This window comes from Oncorhynchus kisutch, linkage group LG23 (genome assembly GCF_002021735.2).
Source record: "Oncorhynchus kisutch isolate 150728-3 linkage group LG23, Okis_V2, whole genome shotgun sequence".
Classification (NCBI taxonomy): Eukaryota; Metazoa; Chordata; class Actinopteri; order Salmoniformes; family Salmonidae; genus Oncorhynchus; species Oncorhynchus kisutch.
The window spans coordinates 6,236,896-6,261,346 of NC_034196.2; the positions used below are offsets into that span (position 1 = coordinate 6,236,896).

A 24,451-nucleotide genomic window follows, 5' to 3' on the forward strand; every position below is an offset into this window, starting at 1 on the left:
GCCAGAACTAGAAGCACAAGCATTTTGCTACACTCGTATTAACATCTGCTAACCATGTGTATGTGACAAATAACATTTGATTTTGATTTGATTTATAAACTCTGGACCCTGTCTTTCAAAGATCATTTGTAAAAATCCAATAAAGTTCAGATCCTCATTGTAAAGGGTTTAAACACTGTTTCCCATGCTTGTTCAATGAACCAGAAACAATTATCAACATGCACCTGTGGAACGGTCATTTTAAGACACCAACCGCTGACAGACTGAAGGCAATTAAGGTCACAGTTAGGCCTCTTTAGTGTCCTAAGTTTTAATTTCTACTGACTCTTTCTACTGACTCTGAAAAACACCAAAAGAAAGGTCCCAGGGTCCCTGCTCATCTGCAGGCATGCTGCAGATGTGGCCAGGGCAATAAATTGCAATGTCCGTACTGTGAGACGCCTAAGCTACATGGAGACAGGACAGACAGCTGATCATCCTCGCAGTGGCAGACCACGTGTAACAACACCTGCACAGAATCGGTACATCACACCTGTGGGACAGGTACTGGATGGTGGCAACAACAACAGCCCGAGTTACAGCAGGAACGCACAATCCCTCCAACAGTCCGCAATAGGCTGAGAGAGGCTGGACTGAGGGCTTGTAGGTCTGTTGTAAGGCAGGTCCTCACCAGGCATCACCGGCAACAATGTCACCTATGGGCACAAATCCACCGTCGCTGGACCACACAGGACTGTCAAAAAGTGCTCTCCACTGACGAGTTTCGGTTTTGTTGTGGTTTTGGTTGGATTTGGATTTATTGTCGAAGGAATGAGCGTGACACTGAGGCCTGTATCCTGGAGTGGGATCGAGGTGGAGGGTCCTTCATGGTCTGGGGGGCGGTGTGTATCATCGGACTGAGCTTGTTGTCATTGCAGGCAATCTCAACGCTCTGTGTTACAGGGAAGACATCCTCCTCCCTCGTGTGATACCCTTCCTGCAGGTTCATCCTGACATGACCCTCCAGCATGACATGGGCACCAGCCATACTGCTCTTTCTGTGTGTGATTTCCTACAAAACAGGAATGTTAGTGTTCTGCCATGGCCAGCGAAGAGCCCGGATCTCAATCCCATTGAGCACGTCTGGGACCTGTTGGATTGGAGGGTGAGGGCAATTCCCCCCAGAAATGTCTGGGAACTTGCAGGTGCCTTGGTGGAAGAGTGGGGTAACATCTCACAGCAAGAGCTGGCAAATCTGGTGTAGTCCTTGAGGAGGAAATGCACTGCAGTACTTAATGCAGCTGGTGGCCACACCAGATATTGACTGTTACTTTTGATTTTGAATCCCCCCTTTATTCAGGGACACATTTTTCCATTTCTGTTAGGCACATGTCTGTGGAACTTGTTCAGTTTACATTTCAGTTGTTGAATCTTGTTATGTTCATACAAATACAGTGGGGCAAAAAAGTATTTAGTCAGCCACCAATTGTGCAAGTTCTCCCGCTTAAAAAGATGAGACAGACAAAATGAGGGAAAAAAATCCAGAAAATCACATTGTAGGATTTTTAATGAATTTATTTGCAAATTATGGTGTAAAATAAGTATTTGGTCACCTACAAACAAGCAAGATTTCTGGCTCTCACAGACCTGTAACTTCTTCTTTAAGAGGCTCCTCTGTCCTCCACTCGTTACCTGTATTAATGGCACCTGTTTGAACTTGTTATCAGTATAAAAAGACACGTGTCCACAACCTCAAACAGTCACACTCCAAACTCCACTATGGCCAAGACCAAAGAGCTGTCAAAGGACACCAGAAACAAAATTGTAGACCTGCACCAGGCTGGGAAGACTGAATCTGCAATAGGTAAGCAGCTTGGTTTGAAGAAATCAACTGTGGGAGCAATTATTAGGAAATGGAAGACATACAAGACCACTGATAATCTCCCTCGATCTGGGGCTCCACACAGATCTCACCCCGTGGGGTAAAAATTATCACAAGAACGGTGAGCAAAAATCCCAGAACCACACGGGGGGACCTAGTGAATGAGCTGCAGAGAGCTGGGACCAAAGTAACAGAGCCTACCATCAGTAACGCACTACGCCGCCAGGGACTCAAATCCTGCAGTGCCAGACGTGTCCCCCTGCTTAAGCCAGTACATGTCCAGGCCCATCTGAAGTTTGCTAGAGAGGATTTGGATGATCCAGAAGTAGATTGGGAGAATGTCATATGGTCAGATGAAACCAAAATATATAAAAAAAAAAAAACTCAACTCATTGTGTTTGGAGGACAGAGAATGCTGAGTTGCATCCAAAGAACACCATACCTACTGTGAAGCATGGGGGTGGAAACCTCATGCTTTGGGGCTGTTTTTCTGCAAAGGGACCAGGATGACTGATCCATATAAAGGAAAGAATGAATGGGGCCATGTATCGTGAGATTTTGAGTGAAAACCTTCCATCAGCAAGGGCATTGAAGATTAAACGTGGCTGGGTCTTTCAGCATGACAATGATCCCAAACACACTGCCCGGGCAACGAAGGAGTGGCTTCGTAAGAAGCATTTCAAGGTCCTGGAGTGGCCTAGCCAGTCCCAAGATCTCAACCCCATAGAAAATCTTTGGAGGGAGTTGAAAGTCTGTGTTGTCCAGCAACAGCCCCAAAACATCACTGCTCTAGGGGAGATCTACATGGAGGAATGGGCCAAAATACCAGCAACAGTGTGTGAAAACCTTGTGAAGACTTACAGAAAACGTTTGACCTCTGTCATTGCTAACAAAGGGTATATAACAAAGTATTGAGATAAACTTTTGTTATTGACCAAATACTTATTTTCCACCATAATTTGCAAAAAAAATTCATTAAAAATCCTACAATGTGATATTCTGGATTTAAAAAAAATATTTTTGTCTGTCATAGTTGAAGTGTACCTATGATGAAAATTACAGGCCTCTCTTATCTTTTTAAGTGGGAGAACTTGCACAATTGGTGGCTGACTGAATGCTTTTTTGCCCCACTGTATTTACATGTGAAGTTTGCTGAAAATAAAAACATTTTTTTTTTGTTGCTGAGTTTCGATCAGAAGTAGGCCAAGGTCTCAGTTAAATAAGATGATCTATTAACAGCTGAACTAGGGCCCCATTCATTTTGATTGAGGACTCAGTTTTACTTCCTATTTCATGAACCATAACAAACATTTTAGTTAAGCTTATAATCTTGATAACCTGAGGACAGTGGATCTATTGATTTAATTTAACATAAGTATGTTTCCTTCTTTTTACCAGTACAGTACCTGACGTGGTAGTGGGAGATGAAACCGTGAGATTGAGCCTCTCCCTAGATCCACATCCCATGAGATGGGAGCCAACACAAGCCAGGTCAGTGACCTGTCAGAGAACCAGAGCCTCCGGACCCTGATCGGCACAGAGTCCATCTCAGATAATGACCCCTTCTGGAACCAGCTAATCTCCTTCACATTCATCAGCCCCACTAGCAGGTAAGAACATGCCCCGTATCCTTACACCACAGACAGAATCATGATGTGCTTTTCTTGACCCCGCCACCTGACAAGTTAGGGCCAGACCAGCATACCCATCAGGGAAACTATGCTGGCTCTCTCCTCAGTGCCATACGTCTTGGCTTGACCACTTTTCCCGTAACGTGAGATCTGAGAACATGGTGCACTAGGTAGGGAATAGGGTGCCATTTGGGACGCAAACCATGATAAAGTAGTACACAACAACCATAGCAGTTGGGAAGACAGCACAAACAAATCTGTGACCAGGCTAATAAAGTAGGCACACAATTGGCACAGCATCATCCGGGTTTGGCCGGGGTAGCCCGTCATTGGTAAATAAGAATTTGTTCTTAACTGACTTGCCTAGTTAAATAAAGGTAAAATCAAAAATAATAATTAAACTGAAATTTGGCAAACTATTCCAATTTTAGCAACCAGGAAATGTCAGAGCGATTTCCATGTAGTGCTTCTTTTGACTTCTTAGGGCTGCAATCCCGTTAACGGGATGATATGACAACAGCCAGTGAAAGTGCAGGGCGCCAAATTCAAAACAACAGAAATCTCACAATTAAAATTCCACAAACATACATGTATCTTATACCATTTTAAAGGTAATCATGTTGTTAATCCCACCATAGTGTCTGATTTCAAATAGGCTTTACGGCGAAAGCACCACAAACTATATTGTTAGGTGACCACCAACTCACAGAAAAACCCAACCCATTTTTCCAGCCAAAGAGAGGAGTCACAAAAAGCAGAAATGGAGATAAAATTAATCACTTTATCAGATGACACTCATAGGACTTCATGTTACACAATACATGTATGTTTTGTTTGATAGAGTTCATATTTATATTTAAAAAATCTGAGTTTACATTGGCGCAGTAGTTCACAGAAATCAGAAACGTCAACAGAAATCAGAAATCACATTATAAATATTCCTTTACCTTTGATGATCTTCATCAGAATGCACTCCCAGGAATCCTAGTTCCACAATAAATGCCTGATTTGTTCGATAATGTCCATTATTTATCCATGATTTATGTCCAAGTAGCTAATTTTGTTAGCGCGTTTACTACACAAATCCAAACGCTCATGCAGGTCCATCCGAACGTCGGACGAAAACTTAAAAAAGTTATATTACAGGTCGAAGAAACATGTCAAACTAAGTATAGAATCAATCATTAGGGTGTTGTTATCATAAATCTTCAATAAAGTTCCAACCGGAGAATTCCTTTGTGTGTAGAGAAGCCATATAATCTGTATTGCGCATGACCAGCCCTTGGCTCTCTGCCAGACACCTGGCTCATTCAGCTCCCATTCAGCCCCACAACAAAGTAGAAGCCTCATTCAAGTTTCTAAAGTCAGTTGACATCTAGTGGAAGCCCTAGGAAGTGCAACTTCATCCATATCCCACTGTGAATTCAATAGGGTCTGGGTTGAAAATCGACCAACCTCAGATTTCTTACTTCCTGTTTGGATTTCTTCTCAGGTTTTTGCCTGCCATATGAGTTCTGTTATACTCACAGACATCATTCAAACAGTTTTAGAAACTTCAGTGTTTTCTATCCAATACTAATAATAATATGCATATATTAGCAACTGGGACTGAGGAGCAGGCCGTTGACTCTGGACAATTCTGTGCACCTTTCATCCAAGCTACTCAATACTGCCCCTGCAGCCATAAGAAGTAAAAGTAGATCAAACACCAGTTTTGTAATGTTTACTGTGGCTTCACCTTGCCCTCACCAATTATGTAATTTCCTGTCAATATCATACACACGCACGCACGCACACACACCCTGTTATTTTATACTCCAGAGAACCGGAAACCGGAAAATAACAGTATTTCTCGAGGAACAGGATCAGAACTGGGAACGAAAGTGATCTATACTTTTCCGGAACAGAACCTTTATTTTAATAGCGTGGGAACCGGTTAATTGTGTTCTTTTAGATTCCGGGTATTGTTTTCCAGAACCCACAAAATACAACAAGCGCCTATTCAAAGCCCATACTCTGTCACTCAGAAACGTATACCAGTGTCTGCCTGCCTGCCAGCTGAGAACTTTTTGCCTGTCTCTCCCTCCAAAGCATAGTCTACTGTAGTTTACTGATGTTACAAGCCTGATTCAGTATTTAAGGAGAGATTTTTAATTAGAGAAAAATGTATGAAACTTTTTCAATACTAGTTTATGCTTATCACATTTCACGTTGAATGTCTTTGAATTTATGAGAGATGGGTTCATGTTGGACCAGAGCTAGCTAGCGGCAACAGAATTAAAATAAAAACACGTATTACCTTTTTGTAGTTAATACATTAAAAATACCTTTATAGAAGCTGCTCTTCCATCGGTATAATTCTGTGGGCCTAATTCAGATAATGCATGTCATAACAACAAGATGGCCAGCAAGGCTCGATATTAAGACGAGACATACAGTTGAAGTCGGACATTTACATACACCTAGGTTGGAGTCATTAAAACTCATTTTTGAACTACTCCACAAATTTCTTGTTAACAAACTATAGTTTTGGCAAGTCGGTTAGAATATATACTTTGTGCATGACACAAGTAATTTTCCAACAATTGTTCACAGACAGATTATTTTACTTACAAATCACTGTATCACAATTCCATTGGGTCATAAGTTTACATACACTAAGTTGGCTGTGCCTTTAAACAGCTTGGAACATTCCAGAAAATGATGTCATGGCTTTAGAAGCTTCTGATAGGCTAATTGATATCATTTGAGTCAGTTGGAGGTGTACCTGTGGATGTATTTCAATGCCTACCTTCAAACTCAGTGCCTCTTTGCTTGACTTTTTTTTTTTTTTACCTTTATTTTACTAGGCAAGTCAGTTAAGAACAAATTCTTATTTTCAATGACGGCCTAGGAACAGTGGGTTAGGGAACTGCCTGTTCAGGGGCAAAACGACAGATTTGTACCTTGTCAGCTCGGGGATTCGAACTTGCAACCTTTCGGTTACTAGTCCAACGCTCTAACCGCTAGGCTACCCTGCTGCCCAATCATGGGAAAATCAAAAGAAGTCAGCCAAGACCTCAGAGAAAAATTGTAGACCTCCACAAGTCTGATTCATCCTTGGGAGCAATTTCCAAACACCTGAAGGTACCACATTCATCTATAGAAACAATAGTATGCAAGTATAAACACCATGGGACCACGCAGCCATCATATCGCTCTGGAAGGAGACGCGTTCTGTCTCCTAGAGATGAACATACTTTGGTGCGAAAAGTGCAAATCCATCCCAGAACAACAGCAAAGGACCTTGTGAAGATGCTGGACGAAACCGGTACAAAAGTATCAATATTCACAATAAAATGAGTCCCATATCGACATAACCTGAATGGCCGCTCAGCAAGGAAGAAGCCACTGCTCCAAAACCGCCATAAAAAAAGCCAGACTATGGTATGCATCTGCACATGGGGACAAAGATTGTACTTTTTGGTGAAATGTCCTCCAGTCTGATGAAACTAAAATAAAACTGTTTGGTCGTAATGACCATCATTATGTTTGGAGGAAAAAGGGGGAGGTTTGCAAGCCAAAGAACACCATCCCAACCGTGAAGCACGGGGGTGGCAGCATCATGTTGTGGGATGCTTTGCTGCAGAACGGACTGGTGCACTTCACAAAATGGATGGCATCATGAGGTAGGAAAATTAGGTGGATATATTGAAGCAACATCTCAAGACATCAGGAAGTTAAAAGCTTGGTCGCAAATGAGTCTTCCAAATGAACAATGACCCCAAGCATACTTCCAAAGTTGTGACAAAATGGCTTAAGGACCACAAAGTCCAGGTATTGGAGTGGACATCACAAAGCCCTGACTTCAATCCAATAGAACATTTGTGGGCAGAACTGAATAAGTGTGTGCAAGCATGGAGGCCTACAAACCTGACTCAGTTACACCAGCTGTCAGGAGGAATGGGCCAAAATTCACCCAACTTATTGTGGGAAACTTGTGGAAGGCAAACCAAAACGTTTGACCCAAGTTTAACAATTCAAAGGCAATGCATGAAATACTAATTGAGTTTATGTAAACCTCTGACCCGCTGGGAATGTGATGAAATAAATTCAAGTCCAAAAGCCTAATCCTACTAATTGAAATATCGTAAAAGCATTAAGACAAATTTAAAGTTATGAAGTATTCTAGTAGTGTTAAATGTCCTTAAAGTTGCAGCTTTTAAATGGGAAAAATTATGGAAATGCTATTCTCAATCACAGATCTATTGAGAATGACAAATGTTTTAGGTCACAATAAGTAAAATTGAGCAAACATTACAACTATGGAAAAATAGAATGAGAAGTCAAAATATCTTAGGCTAAAGATAAAGAAAGCTTATGAAAGAAATAATGCGTAGTTGGCCAAGCCCCATCTCCATATTTGACTAGCGATGTGCAACCTACCTACAATACATAAAGGCAGAAATGCGACTCCGTTTATCCAGTTCTGAGGACGGCACAGGTCTGCGGCCCATGATTTACAACCGATCACATAACACAAAACCAGCAAGGCTCTGACTGTGTGTCACTTGCTCCATCTGTGCGCTTCAGCACACACCGATGCGCAGATATCCAGATATACCTAGGCTACTACACATCTCTTTCTTGCCAAGGCTCCACCAGAGTGGAATAGGCTGTTAGAAAAGATTTGGCTCCACTAAATATATTTTGTCAATGTCATATTTCAAAGACTGCGAGCTTGCGCTAGCAGTCTTTGTGTTAAACATAAAAATATTTTTGGGGGGGTGATGGCTGATAACATTGTCTATGGGCAGGCAAAGAAAATGATTTGTTCTTCACTCATTTCAGTCACCTTTCTGTTCGATGGTGTTGGTCCTTTTTTGGGAGGGGGGAGAGAAGTGACTTCAGCTTTCTGACATGTAAAACATCTGTCCTGCTTGTCCAAAGGACAAGTGGCTAAAAAAGTTAATGTCAAGCCCTGCCCAGCGCTTTAAGCCAAGTCGTCTCCTCCACCCTCTCTCGCTTTCTCGCAACGTCACATCTCACACACTACACTTGTCTGTCCAATGCATGTAAATAGCTTGCCCGCTCCATAGCAAGCTGCTCTAGCCGCAATGATTGCTGAAGTAATTTAATGTCGAGCTAAATTTAAAAAATGAAATTGAACCCTATGGGCCCTGGTCAAAAGTAGTGCAGAACATTGGGGATAAGGTGCCATTTGGGACTTATCCCGGGCTGCAAACATTAGCTAAGGTGCAGGATGCAGCGAAGGCCCACGTTACACCAGGCTGTCAACATTAGCTAAGAACTTGAAGTTTGTCTTCCAGGCCAAACAGCTTTTAGGTTCCGGTTTTACACATCAGCTGACTTGGAGTAATGTTCTAACAGACTTTATGTGACCGTATATGTAGTTGACCTTAAGTTACAGTAACAGCTTGCTGAAATGGTAGGTGTTTTCTGATTGTACAGTACCAGCTTATTTACATTAGTGAGGCACGTAAGAGGAGTGGGTGTTTTCAAGTGGTAGTGCTGGGAAACCGGAGTTAGCCAATGAGAGTTTTGAGACGTATAAAATTGTACTCTAGTTCTGTTTCTAAGAATGAGTGTGTTGTGACTATGCTAACTTGACAGTAGAGGGCACAGTAGACTGATGATGACAACTTCTCATTTCAGAGAACTGTCCAGAGTACCACAGTGCTGTGGTATTGAATTGACCAACATTTTCTCGCTCTCTCGCTCTCTCTCTCTTGCTCATTCTCCCTCCTCTACAGTGGTAACTCCAAGCTGTTGGAAGAGGCTGTTATTCCCCTGGCCAAGATCCTGAGTACGTCTTATGTTTGTTGGTTTGAGTGTTATGCCTGCCTGATAGATATACATACATACACACACACACACACACACACACACACTACATTCGGAAAGTATTCAGACTAGAGGTCGACCGAGTATGATTTTTCAGCGCCGATACCGATTATTGGAGTACCAAAAAAAGTCGATACCGATTAATCGGCCAATTTTTATATATACAGTGGGGCAAAAAAGTATTTAGTCAGCCACCAATTGTGCAAGTTCTCCCACTTAAAAAGATGAGAGGCCTGTAATTTTCATCCTAGGTACACTTCAACTATGACAGACAAAATGAGAGAAAAAAATCAGGAATATCACATTATTATTATAAGTTATGGTGGAAAATAAGTATTTGGTCAATAACAAAAGTTTATCTCAATACTTTGTTATATACCCTTTGTTGGCAATGACAGAGGTAAAACGTTTTCTGTAAGTCTTCACAAGGTTTTCACACACTGTTGCTGGTATTTTGGCCCATTCCTCCATGTAGATCTCCCCTAGAGCAGTGATGTTTTGGGGCTGTTGCTGGGCAACACGGACTTTCAACTCCCTCCAAAGATTTTCTATGGGGTTGAGATCTGGAGACTGGCTAGGCCACTCCAGGACCTTGAAATGCTTCTTACGAAGCCACTCCTTCGTTGCCCGGGCGGTGTGTTTGGGATCATTGTCATGCTGAAAGACGGATGGAAGGAGGTTTTCACTCAAAATCTCACGATACATGGCCCCATTCATTCTTTCCTTTACACGGATCAGTCGTCCTGGTCCCTTTGCAGAAAAACAGCCCCAAAGCATGAGGTTTCCACCCCCATGCTTCACAGTAGGTATGGTGTTCTTTGGATGCAACTCAGCATTCTTTGTCCTCCAAACAAGACGAATTGAGTTTTTACCAAAAAGTTATATTTTGGTTTCATCTGACCATATGACATTCTCCCAATCTTCTTCTGGATCATCCAAATGCTCTCTAGCAAACTTCAGACGGGCCTGGACATGTACTGGCTTAAGCAGGGGGACACGTCTGGCACTGCAGGATTTGAGTCCCTGGCGGCGTAGTGTGTTACTGATGGTAGGCTTTGTTACTTTGGTCCCAGCTCTCTGCAGGTCATTCACTAGGTCCCCCCGTGTGGTTCTGGGATTTTTGCTCACCGTTCTTGTGATCATTTTGACCCCACGGGGTGAGATCTTGCGTGGAGCCCCAGATCGAGGGAGATTATCAGTGGTCTTGTATGTCTTCCATTTCCTAATAATTGCTCCCACAGTTGATTTCTTTAAACCAAGCTGCTTACCTATTGCAGATTCAGTCTTCCCAGCCTGGTGCAGGTCTACAATTTTGTTTCTGGTGTCCTTTGACAGCTCTTTGGTCTTGGCCATAGTGGAGTTTGGAGTGTGACTGTTTGAGGTTGTGGACAGGTGTCTTTTTATACTGATAACAAGTTCAAACAGGTGCCATTAATACAGGTAACGAGTGGAGGACAGAGGAGCCTCTTAAAGAAGAAGTTACAGGTCTGTGAGAGCCAGAAATCTTGCTTGTTTGTAGGTGACCAAATACTTATTTTCCACCATAATTTGCAAATAAATTCATTACAAATCCTACAATGTGATTTTCTGGATTTTGTCTGTCATAGTTGAAGTGTACCTATGATGAAAATTACAGGCCTCTCTCATCTTTTTAAGTGGGAGAACTTGCACAATTGGTGGCTGACTAAATACTTTTTTGCCCCACTGTATATATTTGTAATAATGACAATTACAACAATACTGAATGAACACTTATTTTAACTTAATATAATACATCAATAAAGTCAAATAAATAATGAAACATGTTCAATTTGTATTTCATATACCTTTGACTATTGGATGTTCAAAACTTTAATATTGCCAGCCTAATCTCGGGATTTAATAGGCTTGAAGTCATAAACAGCTCAATGCTTGAAGCACAGCAAAGAGCTGCTGGCAAATGCAGGAAAGTGCTGTTTGAATGAATGCTTACGAGCCTGCTGCTGACTGAGCGGTGGTAGGCAGTCTGCTCTATCAAATCATAGACTTAATTATAATAACACACAGAAATACGAGCCTTAGGCCATTAATATGGTCAAATCTGGAAACTATCATTTAGAAAACAATACGTTTATTCTTTCAGTGAAATACAGAACCGTTCTGTTTTTTTTAATCTAACGGGTGGCATCCATAAGTCTAAACATTGCGGTTACATTGCACAACCTTCAATGTTATGTCATAATTATTGAAAATTCTGGCCAATTAATTACGGTCTTTGTTAGGAAGAAATGGTCTTCACACAGTTCGCAACGAGCCAGGCGGCCCAAACTGCTGTATATACCCTGACTCTGCTTGCACAGAATGCAAGAAAAGTGACACAATTTACCTAGTTAAAAGAAATTAATGTTAGCAGCCAATATTAACTAAATATGCAGGTTTAAAAATATTACTTGTGTATTGATTTTAAGAAAGGCATTGATGTTCATGGTTAGTACACATTGGTGCAACGATAGTGTTAAATCACCCATTTGGCGAAGTAGGCTGTGATTCAATGATAAATTAACAGGCACCGCAACGATTATATGCAACGCAGGACACGCTAGATAAACTAGTAATATTATCAACCATGTGTAGTTAACTAGTTATTATGTTAAGATTGATTGTTTTTTAGAAGATAAGTTTAATGCTAGCTAGCACCTTACCTTGGCTCCTTGCTTACCTCGCAAAATAGGTAGTCAGCCTGCCATGCAGTCTCCTCGTGGAGTGGAATGTAATCGGCCATAATCGGTGTCCAAAAATGCTGATTACCGATTGCTATGAAAACTTGAAATCGGCCATTCCGATTAATCGGTCGTCCTCTAATTCAGACCCCTTGACTTTTTCGACATTTTGTTACGTTACAGCCTTATTCTAAAATTAATTAAATCGTTTTTTCCCCTCATCAATCTACACGCAATAGTCCATCATGACAAAGCAAAAAAAGGTTTTTAGCAATCTTTGCAAATGTAAAAAATAACTGATTACAGCCTTGAGTCTTCTTGGGTATGACTCTACAAGTTTGGCACACCTGTATTTGGGGAGTTTATCCCATTCTTCTCTGCAGATCCTCTCAAGCTCTGTCAGGTTGTATGGGGAGCATTTTCAGGTCTCTACAGAGATCGGGTTCAAGTCCAGGCTCTGGCTGTGCCACTCAAGGACATTCAGAGACTTGTCCAGAAGCCACTCCTGCGTTGTCTTGGCTGTGTGCTTAGGGTCGTTGTCCTGTTGGAAGGTGAACCTTTGCCCCAATCTGAGGTCCTAGGCGCTCTGGAGCAGGTTTTCATCAAGGATCTCTCTGTACTTTGCTCTGTTCATCTTCCCCTCTATCCTGACTTGTCTCCCAGTCCCTGTCGCTGAAAGGCATCCCCAAAGCATGATGCTGCCAACAGAATGCTTAACCGTAGGGATGGTGCCAGGTTTCCTCCATATGTGACGCTTGACATTCAGGCCAAAGAGTTCAATCTTGGTTTCATCAGACCAGAGAATCTTGTTTCCATTGTGTTCTTGGGGACCTTCAATGCTGCAGACATTTTTTGCTACCCTTCTCCAGATCTGCGCCTTGACACAATCCTGTCTCTGAGCTCTACGGACAAGTGACTTTCCAAATCATGTCCAATCAATTGAATTTACCACAGGTGGACTCCAATTAAGTTGAAGAAATATCTCAAGGATGATCAATGGAAACAGGATGAGCTCAATTTCGAATCTCATAGCAAAGGGTCTGAATATTTATGTGAAAAAGGTATTTCTCTTTTTATTTTTACTACTTTTTAATGAATTTCTAAAAACCTGTTGTCGCTTTGTCATTATGGGGTATTGTGTGTAGCTTGCTGAGGATTTGTTTTATTTCAGCAATTTTAAAATAAGGCTGTAAAGGCCTAGGAACTCTGGAGCTTTGTTTTTGCTTTGTCAGTATGGGTATTGTGTGTAGATTGAGAGACAAAAAAACAGTCTCATCCATTTTTAGAATAACAATGTGGAAAAAGTCAGTCTTAATACTTCACAAATGCACTGTATGTGTATGTACAGTTCCAGTCCAAAGTTTGGACACACCTACTCATTACATGGTTTTTCTTTATTTTTTACTCTTTTCTACATTGTAGATTAATAGTGAAGACATCAAAACTATGAAATCATGTAATAACCCACCCCCCCAAAAAATCTAATTTATTTTAGATTCTTCACAAAGTAGCCAAACTTTTCCATACATACATACATACATACATACATACATACATACATACATACATACATACATACTGAACAAAAATATTAACTAGATTTGACTGAGTTACTGTTCATATAAGGAAATCAGTCAAATGAAATAAATTCATTAAGCCATAATCTATGGATTTCACATGACTAGGAATACAGATATACATATGTCGTATTTAGTGTGACCACCATTTGCCTCAAGCAGCACAACACATCTCCTTCGCCAAGAGTTGATCAGGCTGTTGATTGTGGCCTGTATAATAATGTTGGCCCATTCCTTTTCAATGGCTGAGCAAAGTTGCTGGATATTGGCAGGAACTGTAACACGCTGTCGTACATGTCAATCCAGAGCATCCCATACATGCTCAAGGGGTGACATTTTCAGCTTTTCAGCATTTTCAGCTTACAGTTTACGTGCATTACCATGCTGAAACATCAGGTGATGGCGGCGGATGAATGGCACAACAATGGGCCTCAGGATCTTGTCACGGTATCTCTGTGCATTCAAATTGCCATCGATAAAATGCATTTGCAATGCAATTGTGTTCATTGTCTGTAGCTTATGCCTGCCCATACCATAACCCAACCGCCATCATGGGGCACTCTGTTCACAACGTTGACATTAGCAAACCACTTGCTCACACGATGCCTTTGCAGTTTTGAGGCCGGTTGGATGTATGGCCAAATTATCAAAAATTAACATTAAATTCTATGGCATCTGCTCTGGTGGACATTCCTGCAGTCAGCATGCCAATTGCACACTCCCTCAAAACCTAAGACATCTGTGTTATTGTGTTGTGTGACAAAACAGCATATTTGAGTGGCCTTTTATTGTCCCCCAGTACAAAGCGCACCTGAGTAATGATCATGCTGTTTAATTCGCTTTTTGATATGCTCCAACTGTCAGGTGGAGGGATTGTCATGGCAAAGGAGAAATGCTTACTAACAGGAATACAAACCTATTTGAGAGAATTAAGCTTTTTGTGCATATGGAACATTTCTGGGATCTTTAATTTCAGCTCATGAAACAGTACCAACACTTTACATGTTGCGTTTATATTTCTGTTCAGTATAGATTATTGATGTAATGTGTGTCAGAATCACCAAGCAGGTCTTTTAAATACAGTGTGCTGTGTCTTCCTCTCTCCTCTCCGGTCTGCCCCTCCTACAGTTGAGAACAATCCCAGAACAGGGAATTTTGGAGCCCTAGTGAGAATATTCCTGGGAAGAACCAAAGAGTTGAAAATATCCACAGAATGCCAAGAGTGAGTACTATGTGTAAAACCAAGTAACAAGTGCTGTTCCAAGAACAAGTGATGGGATGGGAATCAGTGATCTAAATTGAGTAGTTCAATAATAAATCGACCTACGCCCTGTGTTGTATGCTTATGTTTAAATCAGTGACTGGGATGAAATGGTCATGTAGGCTTAGAGTTTGGGACTATGACATGGATAGTACAATAATTAATATGTTGTGTTCTGTACTCATGATTTAGTGGTAATGCTCTAGCAGAACCATTGACTTTTTACATTTCCCATGGGAATCCACCAAAAGGTATAGTTTGGGCTGTGGTTGGTGACAAACCCAACTGCACTCTGGATGGGAGATCCAACTCATCCAAGTTGAAATCCAGATGATCTGATAAGTGTTTCATTCATAAACCTGAGGGTGGAGTGAGTTAGTCAGTTATCCCTCCCTATTCCTCTCTTCAATCTGGTTTTCCAGTTTTACCCACATAATTGGAGGCGTATTTGCATTGTGCATGGGTCATTTGCATTGTAATTCATGGTCATGAACACCATGGGATTTTGTCACCGTAGTTGGATTGGAAGTGGCCTTGCGGTCTAATGATACCCGTGAGAGATCCCGCTTATGGTCACTTGTAAGAGAAGCTGTCAAACCTCTAGTAAGGCAAGAGAGACACCAGCGGTTTTCAGACACCAGCTGTCAGACTTCCAGTAAGTAAGAGACATCAACTGAAACTTCATAGTAATTAGTGGAATAGGGGCGGCTCTAAGTTTTACCAACTAGATCTGGTGGACCAGATGTGTGCGGTGGTGGAAAGGTGTCTGCATGGGAAAACTCTGGGAGAAAAACATTAAAACATAAAAAATGACAAAATGTGAAGCTATTGATGTTTGTGTGAACTGCAAGGCTACGCTGGTTCTCATAGAACTGTGTAGGTCATGCCACTTGTAAAATAGTGGGTGTCCTCACAAGTCTTCCCATACAACCTTGCCACAGTTACAATAGAAGCTAGTAGTAACTCACAAAATATAGGAAACGCCATCATAACGCGTCTTAATAGGGCGTTGGGCCACCACGAAATGTCAGAACAACTTCAGTACTTCCTGGCATAGATTCTACTGGAACTCTGGAACCCTATTGGAGGGAGGCGACACCATTCTTCCACGAGAATTTCCATCATTTGGTGTTTTGGTGGTGGAAAATGCTGTTTAAGTCACTGCTCCAGAATTTCCCATAAGTGTTCAATTGGGTTGAGATCTGGTGACTGAGACACACACTGGTTCGATACTGTGACCAAAACAGTCTCATTTGATGTAATTTGACTTGGCAGTGCGACACACTTTTTAAAATTGGTTTTAAGGGTGCCAGTGGAAAAATGTACCTGGTCACCTTAGTTTTTGGTTCACAATTTGCTTATTTTTTTGTATTATATTGATTTATTCAGTATTCTGAAATTGCCCAAAAATCAACCAACTTTCTGATGAGCCAACAACAGCATGGAAATGCCCTTCTGTGTGTGTCAGGACTCCACATAGCCTACAGGGTTGCACGCTGGCCCGAGGAGGTTTTAGAAACCCCAGTCAATCATCCCTTGTCAGTAGCCAGTGATAAAAAATATTGTAATAATGCTATTTTTAATCTAGGCTATATAATTGATTAATTAATATGTTAGTTCATTATGTTGATTATTTATCACGTGTGCTGTGCTCCCTCTACACATATAGCCCATAGGTAATCTACCCGGCAGAGAGAGCGCGCAGCTCTCAAACAGCTGCTTGGAGCAGCTTAACGAAGACTGACAGCGGTAGGGGTAGGAAAGATGTTCCAAGTTATGATATCGACCAGTAAATGCTGAGGCAAGAATGGGTGAGCAGAGTAACTTCAAAGTAGTGTATTTCTACCTGGCAGAATAATAATCATTTGCATCAATCCAGTGGCAATTCGTTTTGAAAACTCCATGTGTGCTACAGAAACACCGCTAGCCAAACACAACTGTCTGGCTGGTGTGCACCTGAATTAAAAGGTAACTACAACGTTTTTTTTCTCCCCCAGACTTAAAAAATGGTCCCCTGATGTGGTTGAAGCATTGTTGTAGATTTAGAACGTCCAGTTTTGTTTTTCCGATTTAGAAAGTGTGATTTTTGAGAATGAAAACCTGAAAAAATGGTGGATTATGCCCTCTAGAAGATTTAGGAGAAAATAACACATGTCACTGTGAAATCTGCAGTAAATGCATTTTGCACTATAATTTAAGTCTATTTTCTTTGCTGTTACAGTAAATCTATCCAAATCAATGTTAGAACACAATGGCATGCTAATTTAAAGATTGCTAGTCATAATTAGCCTGCTTCTGTATGGAATGCAGGCGCATTATGGGACTCGGGCCAGGTCATTATCATTTTTACATGTTTTTAAATGGGTCTACCAAATCATGTGCTGGTTTCACCAACTGAAAAAGTTGGTAGCACTGGTAGTACAAGTTAGTGTTGAACCCTGCACACACACACTTGTATCCACATATGCTCCTTTGAGACCCCTCTTCCAAAGTCACTAAGATCTCTTCTAGCCATGGTAGACAAAATAATGGGCAACTGGGCATTTTTATACATGACCATGATGGGATTGCTTAATTAACTCAGGAACCCTGGCTTGATTATATGTTTTGGTTAGTGTGCTGGTTAGTGTGCTTACATGAACTGTTGGGACATGCCTTTGGTCATAATATTGGCTTGTATGTGTGTTTTTATGTTAGTGTTGATTGGTGGGCTTAAATTAACTGGTGGTACATGTGTGTGACCAGAAATCAGAGGCTCATCCTTCCTTCCTGACTGTCATGGCTGTTGTGACTGTCACTGTGAGAGGCTGCTCTTTTCCTCAGTGGTAGTCAAGGCTGCTGCTACGTCTCTATAGCGGATGTGTCGCAAGTCACGACTGGTGTCATAACTGTTGTCACCTGCTGTGACTTGTTTTTGTGAGTGTCTGCTTTGTTGGTGTTCTTATATGACCTGGTGAACACCAGAGATCAGAGCAGAGGCTCATCCATTCTTCCTGGCTGTGGTAACTGTCTGACTGTGAGAATAGACAATTAGTCAAGGCTACTGCGTGTCTCTATAGCGGATATGTCACGAGTCATAACTGCTGTCTCCCTGAAGGGGCCAATCAGTCTGAGGACAAGCCAAGGGGCCACAGGACATCTCTATGTCACAGGATGTCCGCTGTCGGTAGCCTTGACAAAGCCACCTAGCCACCAGTTTTTATTACAGGGTTGTTTACTATGTCCATAGTTTACTATGTCCACTATGTCTCCCCCCCCAGTCTATAGATAGTGGTACTACGGACTTAATGCGATATCCAACCAAATCAGTTTACGTTAACAATGAGTATATTTGACACAATGGAATGAAAGTGCCTGATTTTCATGTTTAGTATTTGTGTTAATTACAATGCCTAGATTTATCTTGTCTTGATAAAGGAAAAATACAAATCTCAACCAGTGAATAATCTTATTTTTCCCCCCTTTCCAGTCAGCTGTTCATCTGGCAGGCCCACAATACTTTGTTCATGATTCGCTGCCTTCTCAAAGTCTTCATCAGGGAGATGACAGAGGAGGAGCTGCACTTACAGTTCTCCTACCAGGAGAGGGTGCCAGGCTCCTGTGGTGAGTGAGAGAAATCCCTTCATCCCTCGCTTCAGACCTGTATTCCTTTATCCATCCCTCCACGCATGCACACACATTGCTCCCTCCACCTCCGCATCCATCCCCCTTTTCAATACTGAAGCACAGCCAGGACAGTGTGTCATTGCAGACGAGTGGAAGAGAGCAGTTAATGTGGGAATTGGGAAATGTGCCTCTTTTTATAGTAAAACCAGTGAGGAAAAGAGTAAACATCTTGATCAAGTAAAAGATTAGGAAATTATGTGAGTTACTCTGAGGTAAATGGTGAATTTCACAGAACACATACAGAGACTGACGAAGTCTTAAACATACAGTCTGAAGCACAGGAGGCTGCTGAAGGGAGGACGGCTCATAATAATGGCTGGAATGGAGTGAATGGAATGGTATCAAACACATGGAAACCATATGTTTGTGTTCGATACCGTTCCAGCTGGTCCTCCACAATTTAAGTTGCCACCAGTCCCCTTTGGCCTGAAGGTGCCACACAGTGACCATCGGTTGTTATGGCTGTTTTTTTCTTTAATCTATCCCTTTGCCAGTAAGAGTAAATTATGGGGGGAGACAGGGTATTTGTTTCACTCAATGCCTATGAGCAAGAAATAATTTACGCTGATCACATATCCTAGCTAACCATCTGAGTGAATTGAATCTGTTGTGATAGTGAGGAAATCATCTTGTATAGTGGGACATTTTGTGCTTTTCTGTAAAACCAAGGAGAGAAAGGGGTAAACATCCTAGTTTGTATAGTTAATTATTGGGAAATGACATTGTGTGTTTTACTTTGACCTATGAAAAAGAAAACAACATTTGCACAGAGTGCACACACACCAGGATTTCCGTTAGGAAAATGTGGTGCTGTGCAACATGACATGGAATATTTTAATTTACCGGTCATTTGAGAAATTTACCAGACCCATATGCATTGGGTGTGTAACCCATTTGGGCGTCCGACCACAGTGCTCAGAATGACAGGAGTCACATTTCGATTATGGTGAATCATCATGAAGCAGCCAACAAAACATAATTTTCAAACATTTGCCAAAACTCTATTCTAAACAGCTGATGAGAGCGGTTCCATATGTATCAAAATCTCCATTCAAAACTCTATTCTAAACAGCTGATGAGAGCGGTTCCATATGTATCAAAATCTCCATTCAAAACTCTATTCTAAACAGCTGATGAGAGCGGTTCCATATGTATCAAAATCTCCATTCAAAACTCTATTCTAAACAGCTGATGAGAGCGGTTCCATATGTATCAAAATCTCCATTCAAAACTCTATTCTAAACAGCTGATGAGAGCGGTTCCATATGTATCAAAATCTCCATTCAAAACTCTATTCTAAACAGCTGATGAGAGCGGTTCCATATGTATCAAAATCTCCATTCAAAACTCTATTCTAAACAGCTGATGAGAGCGGTTCCATATGTATCAAAATCTCCATTCAAAACTCTATTCTAAACAGCTGATGAGAGCGGTTCCATATGTATCAAAATCTCCATTCAAAACTCTATTCTAAACAGCTGATGAGAGCGGTTCCATATGTATCAAAATCTCCATTCAAAACTCTATTCTAAACAGCTGATGAGAGCGGTTCCATATGTATCAAAATCTCCATTCAAAACTCTATTCTAAACAGCTGATGAGAGCGGTTCCATATGTATCAAAATCTCCATTCAAAACTCTATTCTAAACAGCTGATGAGAGCGGTTCCATATGTATCAAAATCTCCATTCAAAACTCTATTCTAAACAGCTGATGAGAGCGGTTCCATATGTATCAAAATCTCCATTCAAAGCTTCGAAAGAGGGGGAATCTAAAGATGCATCAACAAGGATGGGTTTCTAATATGACTAGGATTGTGGCTTTTTTTTAATCATTCAAATACTTCACCAGAAAGCGTAATTTAGCGACAGCGGAATCAAGGATCTATATTTAATTTTCTATTGTTTTTGTTGTTGTTGCTGATTGTTTCAAGCCACAAGCTTGTAGGCCTATGCCTATTTGGGAGGCCCGCAATTTGGGCAGAACAAGTGGCAATAGACCTAGCTGAATACTGAGTTGTGGCTGTCAGTGAAAAGCATCTAAAATATGTGTGAAGATAATGTGTCTTGAGTATAATTTAAAATGTTGAGACAAGAAGAAGGGTAGGGGTGTGTGACGAAGATATAGACTCAGAAGGACTCAGCTGTCTCCCGCCAATTCTTGCGCATTCATTGTTTAATTGTGTGAATTGTTTGCCCTTTGATTGTTTATTTTTTTAAATTCCCTGTTACATGTCACCAGTAGTAAATGTATGTAATACAGAATTGATAAAAATAGTAGTTCAAGACGTATAGAAAGGGAGGTAGACGCGCCGGGTCTTTTATTTGTCGACTTCATGTATTTTGTTTTAGTTGACAATGGAAGTTCTAGGCCTACTGCTGCATTGGCCTATAGACCGAGTTCAAAGCGCTCATTTCTATAACCGCCAATGGATCGCAGTGTATCAATGTGTCCATATGGCAGAGGCTGGTGCTCTCACATTAGTTTAATTGAAACTTTTAGATTTTTACCATTTTGAATTCAGATTTTTATGATTTACCATGCGACAAAGATTTTGACAACCAAAAATGTTATTATTGAAATTAAACTGTTCCACAAATGCGCATATGAAAATCATAACTGGCACGCAGATCGGTAGAAATGGTAGGATAAATGATTTGCTTCTCCAAACTTGAAATTAACACGCCGCCTATGAAGTCTTTATAAAATAATTGCATCCACTTTTCCATGGTCGGATTTGCCTATAGGCTACTTTGAAGCAAGGTATGACATGCCTCATAATATGAAGTAAAGCATTCAGGTTTCAAACAATTAAGTAGGCCTATGTTTTCAAAATGCGTACTGCCTCTAGCTCACATTGTGAAGTGCTGGTGACACGCTGATAGCCTGTTGCCTGCACTTAAATGATGAATGGAGGCATGCTTCAATTAGGTTACCAGTTGACAAATAAAAATAGTAGGCCTAGCTATTTTTTATCGTGGCCATGAAAACAGATTAACACGATTGCATTTAGAATGCTTGTACATGAATGGGCTTATAAAAGCATATTTTACTTCAGCAGCATCCTGCTGAGGAGCTGCAGGAGAAATCCCGCTCAAAATAGACTCTTTATGTTGTACACGTGTGATAGCTGTGTTGATAACTGATATGGGCTACATGATGACTAACAAAGATACACAAACGCCAATTTAACCTGTAGACGATAAGCATGACGGGCGGCAGGGTAGCCTAGTGGTTAGAGCGTTGGACTAGTAACCGGAAGGTTGCAAGTTCAAACCCCCAAGCTGACAAGGTACAAATCTGTCGTTCTGCCCCTGAACAGGCAGTTAACCCACTGTTCCTAGGCCGTCATTGAAAATAAGAACTGACTTGCCTGGTTAAATAAAGGTAAATAAATGTAAAAAAATGTTTTGCCTCCTAGTATTTTTCCATCAATTAATAAAAAGCAGTTTTATTTAACGGCTTTTTATTTTTCTTATCGTCCGATAGCCAGCTAATGGAAACCCTAATATAGAGACTGATGTCTTATTCACACACACTCTGAAGCTGCTACACACTTAAGCCTATGTGAACTGTGGTTCCTTCATTCATCCCTTTGCCAGTTCAGTCACTCCATTTCCTCATCTGGTATTGTCTTCAGTGGCTGCTGGGTAGGTCACCCTTCCAGAGAGAGGGGGAGAGAGAGGGAGACGTGGAAAAACGGCATCACATCCCATCATCAGAGTTAATATCGGCTCTGTAGTCTAGATTGGGTTCCCATTTAAGCCCTTGGCTCCCAAGGGTTGGACTGACGTTGGTGGGAAAAGCTGGGGAAGGGAAGAGAGGGGGACATTAGTGGGAAGAAAAGACAGGGAAGAGGGAGGAAGGGAGGGATGTTAGTGAGAAAAGATGGTAGGACAAAGATAGAGTGGAGGGCTGGAAACGCTTAATTGGAAGTTGTTGGAGACGGAGGAGGAGATGGTGCCAACAGACTGTCTTCACCCTCCACTGTCTCTCTTTCAATCCTTCTCTCTCCCTGGAGGGGGAGAGGGATGGAAGAAGGAAGTGAGAGATAGAGGAGAGAGAGGGATTTCAATGGCGTATTGCTAGGAGTTGCAGAAACTAAAACTGAGACAGAGCAGTTGTTTTTATTCTTGTGATGTATGTTGTTTCTCTGTTGGTGTTCACAGATTGATACTGTAAATGTGTAGACAGGGAATAGTCTTTTAGTCACAGGAGATTAAACATGGAGAGAGTAACGTTGAACATATAATGCATTATAATAGTGTTTGCTACTTGTGTTCATTAAAAGACCCATTTGAAGTGTAAAGATATCAAAACATATAATATATAGCATAGATATACAGCATAGACTGTGATATTCAGGAACCTCTATATTCAACCCTATTAGGTAAACACTGTATGAACATTTGCCATGATAAAATGATGTACAAGAGATGTTTCATCCCTGTTGGCTTTGCCAATGAACATAGACTAGTCTAGTGTATATACGATCACTTACTAGGTACACCACACAGTTCATAAAAATTAATCGCTCCCAAAGACAGTCACGTGGCCGTGGCTTGCTGAAAAAAGCAGGCAGACCGTCATCGAGACATTCATTTACTGTTTGATTGAAAGTTAGAATAGTCAAAAGGAGTGACCTAAGTAACTTTGAGGGAGGTGTGATCGTCGGATCCAATATCTCAGAAACTGCTGCTCTCCTGGGCTTTTCACGCATGACAATGTCTAGGGTTTACCGAGAATGGTGCGACAAACAAAAAACGTCCAGTCAATGGCATTCCTGTGGGCGAAAATAGCTCATTGATGAGAGAGGTTGAAGGAGAATGGAAAGAAGCGTGCAGGCCACAAACGGACAAATAACAGCGCAGTACAACAGTGACGTGCTGAACGGAATCTCAGACTCGTTGATCCTTGTTATGAGTGGGCTATAGCAGCAGTCAACCAGACCGGGTTCCACTCATATCAGTTAAAAACCAGAAGTGGCTCCAGTGGGCTCGCAATCACAAACTTGGACTATTGAGAAGTGGAAAAACATTGCCTTGTCCTGTGAATCCTGCTTCCTGTTGCGTCATGCTGATGACAGAGTCAGGATATGGTATTCACAGCTTGAGTCCATGGACCAATCCCACCTGGTGGTGTGACCAACACACCTGTGGAACGTTTCTGACTTGTAGAATCCATGTGCTGTAGAATTCAGGCTGCTTTGGAGGCAAAGGGGAGTCCGACACAGTACTAGATGGGTGTACCGAATAACCTGGCCACTTAGTGTATATTTAATCAGTATCAAGGCCATGCGTCCTATGGAGCCTTCCCACTGTGCCTTGTGTTCTTCTTATGTGTTTCTGTTTGCCTGTCAGCTTGGGTTGCACTCACCACAGCTTCCCATTGAACTCAAATGGACACAGTGGTCTTTTTACTGTGGTAAGGGAGTGATTTTAGCTACTGGCTGATCTAATTGAAACTGGGGTGAAAGCAGAAACAGGCTAGGTAATTGGCTTAACCCCAGTCTCTCTCTCGCTCTCTCCAGACACAGGGAGCGAGGTACTGCTGGAAGAGCTGATGTGTAACCTCGTACACCTGGTGGTGGAGGTTCCCCTGCTGTGAGTATACCTCTCCTGGGGGAATGGGGTAAGGTGGTTAGAGGGAATGGCATAGAGGGAGGGAAGCAGATTGAGGTGTGGCGAGTCTGGACCCTCTGTGACGACCTCCACGTGCTTTAATGAGTACACGGACAGTGACAAGTGAAAGGCCAGCTCTACACACTACAGCTTCTCTGCGCCTACTATATCATCAGTTAGACTCGTAGCATTTTATACCTCTCCCTTTTTCATATAAAACCTGACACCATAATCTGGTCCTAATGGCACTGTCTGTTGAAGTATCAGTGGTGGCTTTGGACCCCAGACAGG

At 41.6% G+C, this 24,451-nt stretch overlaps 1 protein-coding gene across 3 annotated transcripts in view; it reads left to right on the plus strand.

The window, feature by feature from the left end:
• Positions 1 to 24,451, plus strand: part of LOC109877855 (dymeclin-like) — a 145,785-nt gene that overhangs the window by 8,243 nt on the left and 113,091 nt on the right. The window contains exons 2-6 of one of the 3 annotated variants that reach the window (XM_020470085.2): positions 3,260 to 3,471; positions 9,246 to 9,298; positions 14,741 to 14,834; positions 18,343 to 18,476; positions 24,070 to 24,142. In XM_020470085.2, the coding sequence (XP_020325674.1) occupies positions 3,332 to 3,471; positions 9,246 to 9,298; positions 14,741 to 14,834; positions 18,343 to 18,476; positions 24,070 to 24,142 (494 nt within the window). In that variant the 5' untranslated portion in view covers positions 3,260 to 3,331. The remainder of the gene's footprint in view (positions 1 to 3,259; positions 3,472 to 9,245; positions 9,299 to 14,740; positions 14,835 to 18,342; positions 18,477 to 24,069; positions 24,143 to 24,451) is intronic. The other 2 variants (XM_031802783.1, XM_020470088.2) reach the window with 2 other exon arrangements.